Here is a 14,045-nt window from a genome sequence, read left to right as displayed (position 1 = left end):
TGGTACAACTGGACTTGTGTTCTCCTGTGTGTGCGGGCGCGACTAAGTTCAGGTGCAGGTTGAAGGGTTTTTTGGATCAAGTTAGCTCTATTAATCACCAAAAAGGAGTGATGCTGGTCTCTAGAAAGGAACCTTCATCCAATCCACTGCCCTCAAGATACAGCCCCATCAAGTTACAGCTCCGTCTGCTCCGCTCCCACCTCCAGCATGTCCCCCCTCCTCCTCTCCCCCCATTACAGATGTGGAGGTTTGGAAGTAAACTTTAGTCCCTCAGGTCCTGCAACACATGCCGAGTAATTGCACACACGGCCCATAATTCACAGCAGACGCCAGAGGAACGGAAGGTTGTACACGACTGTTATTTTTAAACAATAAGTGCGGGATTATTGCATGTGTGTGTTTAGATAATATAAGGCCACATGTGTGCAGTTGCAAGTTTGCGCTGTAAATTATTGTAACGCGACCAGACGGAGGTCAGAGCGGCGAAGACAGGAAGCAGGTGCTGCTGCAGATGTTCCTCCATCACAGAAATTCGTTTTGGAAGACGAACGAAATAACACAGTAGTTTAATAATGATGCATTCTTGATTGTTTTCCAGTCACATGGTGCTTGAGTGTTGGATATAATAAAAGTCACTTCATGTGTGGAGCAAACGTGTTTAATTGAGATGTCATTTGAAGTCTTTACACTGCAGTCACGTTGTTAAGCTGCTTGAGTTTTTTTCAAACGAAAATGAATGGATTTTTGTCAACGTGCAAATCAATTTATTGTAGTTTTCAGTATTCAGGAAGCAGATTAGGTTGAGAAACACTAAAGACATATTTTTATCCATTAATCTCTATGTTTTGGATGTTTGAGAAAAGCTCAAGTATTTTAAGTAAACTAAACATAATACAATCTTACTAGTGGATTCCATGCTATGGCCATTAATACTATCTCACCCAGTTAACATTTAGAATGTAGAATTATCAATTGTCAAATACATTTCCTTTGTTTTATCAAATAAAAAAAGTGATTTCAAATTTTACAGCTCACTGAACTCACTGCATGACCACTGTTGCACGTCACTAGTTATTAATCTACTTTCATGCACTCTCGGATGCTTTTGAGTGCTTGAAGAATGCGCCTGGAATTTCTTTCTTTCTCTAACTAGAGTTCTCGTTCGGTTGGCAGGGAGATGAAGCAAATCTGTGACTGTAATCAGTCCCACAATAACAGTCATCACAAGCTGTAAATCATCCTGGAGCTCTTTGCTCTGACATTTACAGAGACTTCTGTTGTCTCTGCGGCTCTTTACCGCCGTATACTCGGAGCAAATGTTTAAAATGGAGGGAAAAATACAAAGGGACCAGAGTGAAAGAAAGAACTAGGAGAGCCTCAAATAAATAATACGAAAAAAAATACCATTTATTTCGGACAGAAACTACATTTTTTATAAAGTCTTCGGAAAATGTGGCTTAAATAAAAAATTCCATCAATATTCTGTGATAATATTGTTTTTATTTTCATATTTTTGGAAGATTTAAGTGATTTTTCTGCTTTCCAGATTTCTCACCTAAACGAAAGTTAAGCATGTTGAATGAAAAATAAATCCTTTAATACTGCATCATTTATTGACCTTAAATGTTATCATCGCGTAGACATTTTGGGATTGTAAATACAAAGGGTTTATTGATAGGGAAAAGTTAAGATAAAGCCACAGGCTTTATCCACACCTACTGGGTTTTAACCACGGCTGGAGTCCCAGGTTTTTATGTAACCCCCCCAAGAGTTCTTCAATTACATGTTTATTCTGGAAGGTTTTGTTGCTAACCCTGGAGACATTGTTTTCTTTTATCACACCATCCTTCTGTTTTCTAAATGGTCCATTATGTCTTTTCTAAAAAGCCTTTTTTCTGTTCTGAACGATGTTAAATTAGAGCATCTATTATAAAGTGTATGAAATGATGAATAGAAAATAACAATGTTGTTATTATTGACAGATTATTATTATCTCTCAGTTTTCCGTTTTTATTCAATAAAATTAAATGATTTTTCAGAAAGCTGGCTGTGACTCCATCTTGGGCTCCAAGCAACTGGAAGACGCCTGTATGGTGTGTGGAGGAAACAACAACACCTGCCTACACCACAGGAGTGTTTACCAGAGTAACGGCCTAGAGGCAGGTAGGATACACACACACACACACACACACACACACGTATCATCATGTAATTGTTCCAACAGGCGTTGATTACGGCACTTAAATGGAAATCAAAAAAAAAAAGGGAAGTTTTAACTCAGGTGTTGTTAGTCATGCAAGTTCAGTCAAGAGGTCATCACGTCCTTGATCTCAAGTCTGTCGGCTCTCACAGTTACTCACATGGTTTGGCTGCCTTCCCATCTATAGCGAGAGAGACAGAACATGGATTTCCAAATAACAGTCATTATTTTGTTGAGGAAAGCCAAGAACATTTATTGAAGCCAAAAACACGGCTGTAAACAACAATGGCTAATTTCCAGTAATGGACCATTAACCACTGGTGTGTGTGTGTTTGTGTTTGTGTGTGTGTGTGTGTACTGACAACACAGATGGTAGTGTTTTGTTTGTGCCTACACCTTCACCCTGCACACATCTAATGTGTTATACAATTAGGTTTAATTTGGAAGCTTAACTACTAGAAAAGAATCACTTTCATCTCTAAATAATATGTTAAAACATATCACCATATGTGTGCAAGGATATTAAATACAGAAGACCCTGCTATTGTCCTTGATTTTATTTCCTGTACATTTCTATTAAGTGTGTTTTTCTCATTGAATTATTTTCATTAAATTAAAAGTATCCCTAATCTATTGTCCATTATCGATTTGTGTATCTTTAAAACAATGCAGTTAATTTATTTTAAGATCATTTTAATTGAAAAATTGAAAAACAAAACATCTATAATTTCTACTTTTTGAAAATAATGGCTGGTGGTGGGAGGATGGATGGATGGATGGATGGATGGATCTATTATGTGTTGAAATAATACTTCATATTTTCGTTTTTGTTTGTGGACTCGGAGGCAGAAAATACACTGATGCTGATCAATGACAAAAATATGTTTTGTCAGTGGTCGAGTCTGAGATTCATTCACCTCCTGTGTCGCCCTCTGCTGAAATCTGGTCTGAGAGTTCTCACACCACGAACACACAGCTGGAGAGTCTCCAGCACCAGTGGTGTTAGACTCACAGTGGCTTCCTCTGCAGCCCCGGCGTGTGGGCAGAGCCGAGCCCACAGATGGAGCGTGAACTGTGACTCACACTGAAACGCGCTGAAAACAGTCTGATAAGGTCGGCTTTGTTTGGGCGTCTCGAAAAAGCCTTGAGATGCTTTTTTCCTCATCCGGCAGCTGTGTTTCCCGAGTGGAGGAGTCCGTCAGGGCGGTGACGCTAAAACCCCGTGGGTCAGATGGTGTCATCCCTTCTGCTCGTGGCTGTGACATTTCCCAGCTACAATGTCCTTATAGAGCGGCGGACGCATAGTTGGCCTCTGAAGCGGGTCGACAGGAGCAACCAAGGTTAAACGCCGTTCAGAGGCCGTGACCAAACATCTTCATCACGTCTGAACTGTGAACAATTCTGCTTCTTCTTTTGTTGCGCCTGTGAAGTCAAACATCGGACCTGATGGAGAGTTTTGATTTTTAAATAAGGCAGTTGTTCAGTGATTGTGAGGCACCGTCTCTTAAACGCTTTGACAAAGATGGTTTTGTGAAAGGGTTGTTTTTTAGTGGAACATCTGTTGTGTTCACAGGGATTGACTTACGGTTATTGTCCTTGTGATCTTTTGGTCAATGACAAAATGAACATAACTGAAGCGGTGGTTTCACTATATTTTCAAGTGATAATAATAAGACTAACTTTAATTTAACCTTCATCTTTAAAAGTTAAAATTCAATATATAAAGGACATGTCCTGGCCTTAAATAAGACGTATAAAATAACATTCAACAGTCATATTGATCATATTTTATTATGTAGTATCATTTTATTTTAACTATTTAATTGGTCACTTGTTTATATAAACATTGTTTCTAACAACATGAACTTTCAAACTCAACATTGCATATAGGGTTCCCATAATGCTTTGCCGCCCAGCCAACAGCTGTAGATCATTTTGTCATGGCAACAGATGTATAACTTAAAGACAGTATTGTATTGACCAATCAGCTGTCACTAAATAGAGCCGTGTGTATAAAGGCATCATGGGAGTTGAGATTCGTTGGCAAGTAAAGTGTTTGTGGTAATGATTGCCCTACATTAAGTTCTGTGGTTGTGTTTAAGTTTATCTGCTGTTCAAATAAACCATCTGTTTGTTACAGTGAACAGTTACAAGGAGCTTTGCTGTTCCTGACTATAATATTTTTTAAATATGCAGTACTGTGTGCAAAACAAATGACGTGCGAGACTGCACAAAGTGACCAACGACATAGCGAGGGACCCCTGTATTCCTGGTTTAGATATTTTCAATGTCTCTTGTACTTTGATTGTTTTTACACATGTGTCAACATCTGACAAATTTAAAAGGAATTTGGACAGAAAAAAAGGCTAACGTCCATGATGATGTATCGTAGTTCAATAAAATAATAAATGCTTAAATTGGAACTTTCAATTTCCATCCAATATACTGTATAAACTACTGTGTTTTCTTTTTATAAATATGTTGCATCTTGACTATAGACAGTAATTAAAGCTGAAGATGAATGACTAGTTGAAGTACCTAGCGTGTCCCCTAAGTTGTTTTTTTAGGAAACAAAATCACAAAAATATTTTAGAGCAGAAATGCAAAGGCCGTGTAATTTAGTTTTAAACATTTTACCGTCTCTTGAACATGCTTGCATGGACTTGAAACTTGAAAGAATAATTGCATAAAATGACATGAAAGCTGAAAGGAGATCTACACAAAGAGAGGGGAGAAACATCCCTTGACCTTTTTCTGGAACAAGGCAAGACTCTGTTATTTTCAAACAAATGAAGTTTGACTTTGTGTTGCTGTCAACATCCAGGTGTTTATTGGAACATTTAATCTGGATCCCTCGGCTCCACTCATGACATGTTTAGATATATTCATCTGTCATCCGCGGGCTTGTAACAAATGATGGTTGTTTAAAAGGGATTTCCGTCCTTGGCAACATCGCCACTCATTTTCCAGGTCATAAAAAGAGTTTTCCTTTAATTACGGCAGGTAGTGAAAATGTGAATCTCAACCCCGCGCCGAGGTATTTAAAGTGAGTCTCTGTTTCCAGGCGGCCCTTTTGGATACAACGAGGTTGCCATGATTCCAGCTGGAGCCACTCACATCCGTGTGACTGATAACAGCCGGAATTATCTGGGTAAGCACTGAGAAGCCACGTGGGTCACTGCGTTTGTCACATTCAACCCCTCGGCCCCAAATAAATCTGACATGTCATTCCTGCTTGTTAGTTCTTCCTCTACGCAGAGACAAGCTGCTAGATCAGTCTCCGCCGTGCATAGAAACAAAGGCCGGCTATTCTGGACTTGTTTATGAGACCAAAATAAGTGCCCTGAAATTGTACACACTGATGGCTTGAAAGAGATTCCTGAAGGGCTTAATGTGGCCAGTGGGGCAAGCCAGGTGAAGGTGCTTGTTTCCATTCTGTGTCATGGAAAATCCCTCTGGAGCGCGGGAGAAGCCGCCTTATATGGAGGGGCTGCAGCGTTCCTGCCTCAGACCACCTGCGAGATGTTTCACGTGTGTCTTTTTGTGCGTGAAATCAAATCTATTTGTTCTTCAGCCCTGCAGAACGGTCGTTCCCAGTTCGTGATCAACGGCAACTGGAAGATCAACATTCCGGGCGAATACAGCGTAGCCGGGACCAAACTGCTGTATCGGCGCTCGGCGGACGTCTGGGAGAGTTTTGAGGTCCCGGGGCCGACCATGGAAGACCTGCATCTCATGGTGAACCTTCAGCCTGTGGTTTTACTCCTCAGCTCATTTACGCTGGAGACTCTTCCACTTTTACTTTTTAGGTTTAGACCACTGCTTTTGGCTGCAAAGCATTATGGGAAAAGGGTTCAAATGGTTCAGCAACTTTTGGCAATATTTGATGAATCCTTTTAACATGTCATATTTCATAGACAAATGGCAGAGAGGGAAGTTTCAGTGTGACATGTATTAAGTTGGAATGTTAATAATAATATAAATACGTGCTGTTAAATAACAATAACATTGTTGACTTTCATTTGTTTGTTTAATGCACAGTTTATTTAGAATATTCCCCATGAGTAATTAAGCCCATATGATCTTTTTTCTTTTAAGTAAGTTTTTCTTTCTCACATTTTTTAATGATTCATTTTAGTTTCAAATCATTAAGAAATGGTTGTTGTTACATAATGGGCCACTATTAAATTCATTCTCATATACAGAACATTTCCACAGCTACTGCTCACTAAAATAACATTTAAAAGACAAAACTGGAACAGCATTGTACAACATGTAATTATTTTGTTTTTATTTCATTTTTTTAATTAAACCATTTAGATTATATTTTTGAACATGCATCTTGTTTCTTTCAGCCTAAACACATTACACTGTAATTAAATCCACTCGTGAATGTACTTTAAATTGGAGGAGAAGCAGATGATTGCGAACTCTTCTGGTAAACATATAGACTTCAGTGATGATTAAAAACACAAAGATCTTTTTTCTTGTAACTGTTTTATGTGCATTTCTGTTCAAATTCAAAAAGAAAGTTCCATAATGTTGCGTGCGTGTATGAAAACAAAACAGGAACTTGTTATTGTGACAGATGCCTGATCAAACCAAAGTGCTTTTATTAGATAACACAAAGAAGAACATTAAATTCATCCAAGATGAGGAAATACTTTCTCTTGATGTCCAGATATGTTGTACTTATTGTGTAACAGCTCCATGGAAGTTGTATTACACTTTATTCTCTACAAACGACGTTTGTTCCTGACACCGCAGGTCTTGGCTACGGACAGAGACCCAGAGATCGAGTACGAGTACTGGTTACCACCTGACCAGTACCAGCTCTACCATGGGAAGAGTCCGCTGCGTCAGAACCACCACACCGTCAGCTACAACCCGTGGGGGAAACCCACGAGCACGACCACCACCAGAGCCCCCAGCACCACCAGCCGTCCTCACCCCGTCACCCCTCGAAGCCACTGGTGTAAGTTTCACGACATTCAACAAACATTTCTGGTTCATTCATGTATTTCACTGATGGATGCAGACGATCTCAACTAGAGTGTGTCTCGTGTCCTGGTCGTCCGTTCTGCTGTTGTAGCAACAAACAAATACACATCTGACACAATTATCACATTAAGTTATTTTTGACTCCCGCTGAGAATATGAAACAAGATTCCTCATTGAGCAGATTAAAACATTCATGGGTCTTAATATAGATTTAAATCAGGGGATAAATGCATGACAAATACACACAGTGATAGAAATGTTGAATGTCTGGAACAGGCTCTCACGAGTCAAATTTAATTAAAAGTTTGACAGTGAACTAACAACACGTTTGTAAACAATTCCAGATTTTCTCTTGAACACTTTGTGACTCGTCCTAAAATTCAGAATCCAAATATGTCGTTTTTTAGGATCTAATCTTCTTTTGGCTTTTAACATTTCCCTTAAAATAAAAGGAATTTCAGAGTTAAATTGCTTTCCTTAAGTATTGTTATTTTTCCACACTATAGTTCTAATGAAACTACACGTATATATTTGATTATATCATGTACAGTAATGCAGTGGTTAGCACAATCGCCTCAAGGGAAGACGGTTGCCGGTTCGCTTCCACGTCCAGTGGCAGCCAACTGTGTGGAGTTTGTATGTTCTCCCTGGGCACTCAGGTTTCCTCCCGCTTTCCTAAAACATACAGAGAGTTGATAGGGAACTTGGGAAAATTGTCCGTATGAGTGTGTGTGTGTGAATGGTTGTGTGTCTGTGTGTCCTGTGACAGACTGAAGTCCTGTTCAGGGTGTCCCCCTCCTCTCGCCCTAAGAAACTAGGATAGGCTCCAGCCCCCCACGACCCCCATTACAGAACAAGCAACACATAGAATCAACAAATGTATCACTGTATACAATGTAATTCAGTTAAATAATAAGTTAAATAATACATAACAATTGTTATTTCTTAATTTCCTTCAGATACTTCCTTCATTTTGCTAACATCTACTCTATTGGAAGTCCATTTTTGTTGAAATGTGGAAAAAGAACAACCAGTTTTTTCCTATTTAAAAAAAACGTGTATATATTTACGTCACATTTAAGTAACATTCACTGTGTTGATGTGTTGTACTACAAGCAAGAGCTTCTTTTTGAGAACGGAAGATCCAAAACCTAGCTGGATTTTTTAGTACTTTTTAGTTTCAAATGTGAATAAAATAAACATGCTTTGAATTACAGATCATCTGTGGCAAGAGAGTAAGAATGTCCTTGGTCAAACGCCTTCAATCATCATTTGACTACTTTAAGATGTTGTTAAACTGTTGCAATGCATCATGGGACGTAGAGTTAGAGTGGTGTTTGTGGGTTTCAATTGTGGTCAGTGAATAAAATACACCACAAAGGTACTTTATGGGCCATTTATAATAAGCCAGATAAGATAAAGCCACAGCCACATTAAAGCGTAGCACGAAGGGAATGTCGACTTCTTCCTTTGAGCAACAACAACTTGTGAACTTCTAAAAATATCTGAGCACTTGGCAACAAACGGTCCATTGAGCCACATGTTGTCACCACAACAATACGGCCCACAGATGTTTTACATTAATGTATGTCTTTACTGGTCTGTGGCCTCGACCAGGATCCTACACCACTTGAGTTTGAACAACCTTGACGAAGGGACAAAACGTCTGTCTGGTGTGAAAGGAAGCAAACTGAGAGTTTCTTTTGAAAATGGTTTAGGGAGGAAACACAAGTTTGGTCGAGCGCCACAGATGACTGATTTGATCTGAAGGGATGCAAAACTGCATCCTTTCTTTTAAGTGGTTGAAAACCATTAGTTGAGTATGTTTGTCCTTCCTGTCCTTTCTTGTTTGATTTATGTCTCAGTTCTGCTTGCTTTTGCTGTGATTCAGCTCCAAACTCAGAGTACTCGTGACTATAAAAGCCACTCTCCTTATCTATCCCTATGATCATTATGAAGAATTGCTGCTACTGTGTTGCCAAACTTGATTTTCAGTCCATTGAAAATTGTGTATCTTTCTTACTTCAAAAGCCAGTGTTCAATAAATAATCTTCACATCCTGTTTACATCAGCAGACGCACACAGGTATGAACGGTGGATTCACAGGCTTCAGTATTTTTTTATAATGTAGCAGATATGATGAAATATTGATCAAATGGAGTCATGGAAAAGACGGTTTTCTTCAAGAAAAGATTTGGAAAAGGAATATGTGAAATTTCTGCTCCTATAGATGATTTATTTAAAGATCTCATCTGGCCTTGAAATATTTACGAGAATTGCTGTGATTGGCTGTTTTTTGTTGCTGGAGGGTAAGAAAAAAAAAGATGATGTATATAAGGACAATGTTCAGTCGTTGAGATCTTAGAATATTGATAATGTTATAATACATGAATAGAGACTGTTATTAGAAAGTTGAAATGTTATCAGTGTCCCGCACAGTCCAAACACGTCTCTCAGTCAGGTGAACCTGACGTGCTGCTGCTTCTAAGGAATGTGATTGTGTATCTGCGATAAGTCTGCAGTACACATGTGTAGGATTTCTGCTAGAAAACACTTGCATGGAAACAGCCCGGGGGACTTGTGCTTTCTGTCCAAGTTGATTCAGTACCGCAATAAATCTTGGTCACCTCCACAAACATTTTCCAGCTGCTGGATTCAGGCCAGAGAGAAAAACTGTTGCCATGTAAATTAAGAATCATTATTATTATTTAAGGATTTGATCCCACAAGCTTTAATTATATGCTTTCACCAAACAAACTACTATAATGATTTAGTATTATAAATACTGCTTATTTTCATTGGGCTTGAATCAACGCTTCTCAAAAGCCCTTATTGTGAGATTTTAAGCTTTAAAAATCGAAGTCTGAATGTTTTATTATCCGTAATGTGTAATGATTTTGTGTTGAAAGATAATGTGTATCTGTAGTTGTCTCTATTTACCCAGTTGTGTGTGGTAGATAATTGGAAGTGTTACTGGAGGTTACCGTGGCACTCGACCACACACACAACTGAATGACCAATCATCTTTGACAGAATGCCACCGGCAACATTTTGATGGATGGTTTTAAAAACGTTCAAAGCCATTTGTGGATTGTTAGCAGGTCGTGCTATTTGAAAAAAAACTTGAATTCTGCAGTATGTTGCTTTGAAAAATGATTCATCAATTTATTTTTGTTGTGCTTTTAGAAAAAAAGATTCTTAATTTGTATTCTTTATATGACGAGTGCTCTAAAGGCCAGCCATTATTTATTAACACCATCAGGTTCAAATAATCAGGTTCATAAAGTCAGATGTTTATATTAAAATCACTTTAATGATCACATGTTTTTTGATTGATTTACAGACCAGTAATTGAAATATTAAAAGCAATGCATGTTCAGTATTAATTTAAAAACATTGTCTTGCAGTTTTAAGTCCGGTTAAACCTCCTCGTGCTCCGCCTCACCAGCCCATCGTGCCTCGCCTGGAGCGTGAAGAGAACCACAGGAACCTGCTGCCTCAGCCCTCACCTGGAAGTATGTGAACTTTTATTAAAGATGCCAATATATTTTTAACTAGAAAAGAACAAAGCACACCTCTGCCAAGGGCCTCGTTTCATTTATGAAACGTTTCGAATGAAGAAATCTACTTGTATGATTTAAGTATAGTATTGACACTTAACCAACTAAACATGCATGACCTGGCTGTCTAAGTACACATTATATCAATAAAGTAAGTAAGTAAGTAAAGGTTATTTGTAAACAGTATCAGCCAGTGAAGAGTTTTAAGGATCGGAAAAATGTGAGTTCTTCTACTAGAATTCTCGCTGCAGAGGTTTGTATTAACTGCAGGCGAAACAGCTCCTTCTTGTTTAGACACGAAAATAAACTGTTACAATAGACTAAACAAGAAGACATAAACCCATGGATTATAAGCACCAGATTGTGTTGTGACATTATTATTTTAAGTTTAGAGATTTCTCTCAGTTGAAGGAAACAGTTTCTGGTCAGTTGTCTGCAGTGTTGAGCTAGAACTAGTCACATGCAAGTTCATTTATTTGAATAAATGATTGTAAACCATGTTTTTTAAAGTCATGTTTTCCAGTTTTGGGCCTTTAGGGATGCCGTAGTTCTTAACAGCAGCTACATATAGAAGCTATCAAAGAAGGTCAACACCTTCGAATATTTTGTACAAATACAATTTTTTTACAGAAAACCACCAAAAAGCAATTGTTAATAAAAGTGTAAAAATGATATATAAATAGAATCTAAACATTTTCAGCACATTTGCAAAAACCAACAAAAAGATGTAAAGCATCTTAGATTCTGTTCGATCCAACTTTCAGATATTATACCCGACACGAATGTGTATAAATAAAATTGACCTTTCATTGCTATCATCAGCACATAACACTGTTCTATGGTTTAGTTTGTGACCGAGTAGGTAAAATAAAGTTTGACCAGAAAGTAACTGAACAGAAGTCAGTTGTGTATACTCGTGGGTTAACTAGATTTTCTGATCTGCAGGAAATTGCGGTAAATGTTACCGGGTTAAAGGTCGACGGGAACGCCAGAGGCAGTATTGTCACAAGGATTTCGGTAAGTTTGAGTGGAAATGACTTGAGACTGAATCTGACGCAACAATGTCTTCTATCCATTAGTTTTCCGCGCTAAAGTCTTCGGGAAGCTGTACCGAGGCGAGGAGACGCGCTACGACGTCCAGATCGTCCACACGTACAGGAACCGCTACCGCCTGGAGCACCGAGAGTTCCTGTGGGCCCCAAATACGTGCGACTGCCCTCAGCTGGAGACCGGGAAACAGTATATAATAATGGTGCGTCTGCACGTCAACTATGAACACACACTGAACCGAATCCTGCTGGAGGAGGACAGCTACGTGGTTCCGTACCGACCCAGGGAGGACGAGCTGCTGCGGCAGCTGGAGAAGCTCTGCAGCAACAGAGGACTGAAGAACCAAGCGGCGCCCAGTGGAGGATGACCAGAGGAAAAGCTTTAAAAAAAAAAAACACACAGTGTCGTACCTCCTTCACCAGCTACAGGATCTGGTCGTTCCATGTCGACGACACGCAATTGTCATTAGACACTTGGAACTCACAGAACTTAATTTAAAAGCATGAGCAGCTTATTGTAACAGAGCACTTTAGGTGGCATTTATGCAGCCACCTTTAAACACAAACCAAAGATCTTTGACTGAAAATTTGACTTTTTTTGTTTTTTTTAATATTGTCCATAAAGCATGTGTTTTTTAAATCTCTCTTTTACACTCTTGATAGTAAACTTGTAACAATATTCCACCCAGCTTCTCTCAAAGGACTATAATAAATTAGATTAACTATTTAATTCTCAAACGCTGGAGGTAGAGCCGGCGTGACGCTGACCTGCATCAAGTATTCCCGCAAATATTTCCCTTCCAAGTTTTCCCCCCTTCCAAAAAGAACACACTTGAACACCCTCTGGAGCTCCAGCGAGGTGGGAGGCAATTCCTGTTCAAGATGTTTCCCCTGCTGAGCAGACATGAGCAACAAAGTGACTAATTGGCGTTGGCTGTCACAAGCCTTGGCACGACATGCAGAACAACTTGGCAGAGAGACGTCTGAGAAAAAAAAAAACACTCAACTTTGATGTCAAAACCGGGCAACGCACTACTGTTGAACAGGCCTATATTGGCCCACAGGCCATCAGTTTGAGGTCCAGAAACTACATAATCAGGAAATGCATATTTTTATATCTACAGGTTTTGCAGACATAAAATAGTAACAATCATGTTTGGGTCAGTTGGACTTATTAGTGCCACAGTTAATGTTATCATACGTTTATTCGGAATAACTGTACGAGATAGTTATACGATTTATTCTGAAAATATCCTCAAGAATCCAGTCAAAAATAAGTAGCATCTGAACATTGTTTACACAAAGCACTTCTGCCACATTAGCACTTAAGCTAGCTATTTTTTGCAAAATTGTAGACATGTGCGTTTCCTGGGCCCGTGTCAAAGCTAGTACCAGAGGCATGTAAAAGGTGAGGATGAATTATCATGGAAATATTTATGGATAAAATTCCTCTGTGTTCTTCAACGTGACCAGCACCAATTAAAAAAAAACATTTAAACATCCAGGTTTATGATGGCATCAATAGCTGTGCACCAATATCTTCAGTGTATACCTGTATAAACAATTGTGTTAAAAACCATAACAGACACACAACTTATGTCTCCAATGCCTTTTTGTAAAGTATTTCTGTGTGACTTTAAAGTGTACATTTAAACGAATTACTTTAATGGTGATTTGTTCAACCTCATCTATGTTTGCCAAAATATCTGTTTGTTATGCTTTTTGTCTTCACGATCTTTTGATGTTTGTCAATAATATAATATGTTTACTAAACATTTGGTTCATCTATTTGTGCTCATTTACCTAAAGTCAAGCTATTATGGGTTGAAACAAACTATAAAGCTTTAATAGTTTTATATGTGCTTTTATAATACTCGCTTTTTCATTTTCAGTAGTTTGTTCATTTTTATGATGCATTTTTTTTAAATTCTACTTAATAGTAATAATAATAATAATAATAAAACCCAAGTTTTCTATAGCACCTTTCAAGGTAAGCAAAGACGCTTCACATAAACCAAAAAATGGAGATAACATACATACTTTTGCTATAAAGATTCGTCTTTGTACTTGCATTCACAGATCTCCGCTTAAGAGTTTCTACCCTATTCCTCCCTGTCTGCATTCCCTTTCCTACTTTCTTTGATTTCATTAGTCTGTGTATTTGTGTTTCCAATTTTCTGGCTTGTGAGTCATGTTATACAGTACTTCATCCTCGCTTTGACACAAAAATAAGGT

The 14,045-nt window shown here is 38.5% G+C and overlaps 1 protein-coding gene across 2 annotated transcripts in view; it reads left to right on the top strand.

The window, feature by feature from the left end:
• Positions 1 to 13,598, top strand: part of adamtsl5 (ADAMTS like 5) — a 28,835-nt gene extending 15,237 nt beyond the window's left edge. For both annotated transcript variants that reach the window (XM_087794367.1, XM_087794366.1), the window contains exons 8-14: positions 2,040 to 2,163; positions 5,265 to 5,351; positions 5,775 to 5,938; positions 6,968 to 7,175; positions 10,609 to 10,716; positions 11,707 to 11,778; positions 11,841 to 13,598. In XM_087794367.1, the coding sequence (XP_087650493.1) occupies positions 2,040 to 2,163; positions 5,265 to 5,351; positions 5,775 to 5,938; positions 6,968 to 7,175; positions 10,609 to 10,716; positions 11,707 to 11,778; positions 11,841 to 12,178 (1,101 nt within the window). In that variant the 3' untranslated portion in view covers positions 12,179 to 13,598. The remainder of the gene's footprint in view (positions 1 to 2,039; positions 2,164 to 5,264; positions 5,352 to 5,774; positions 5,939 to 6,967; positions 7,176 to 10,608; positions 10,717 to 11,706; positions 11,779 to 11,840) is intronic.
• The last annotated feature ends 447 nt before the right edge of the window (positions 13,599 to 14,045 follow it).

The sequence above is a fragment of the Callionymus lyra genome, chromosome 6 (genome assembly GCF_982586985.1).
Source record: "Callionymus lyra chromosome 6, fCalLyr1.hap1.1, whole genome shotgun sequence".
Classification (NCBI taxonomy): Eukaryota; Metazoa; Chordata; class Actinopteri; order Syngnathiformes; family Callionymidae; genus Callionymus; species Callionymus lyra.
This window is presented reverse-complemented; position numbering and strand designations above follow the sequence as displayed.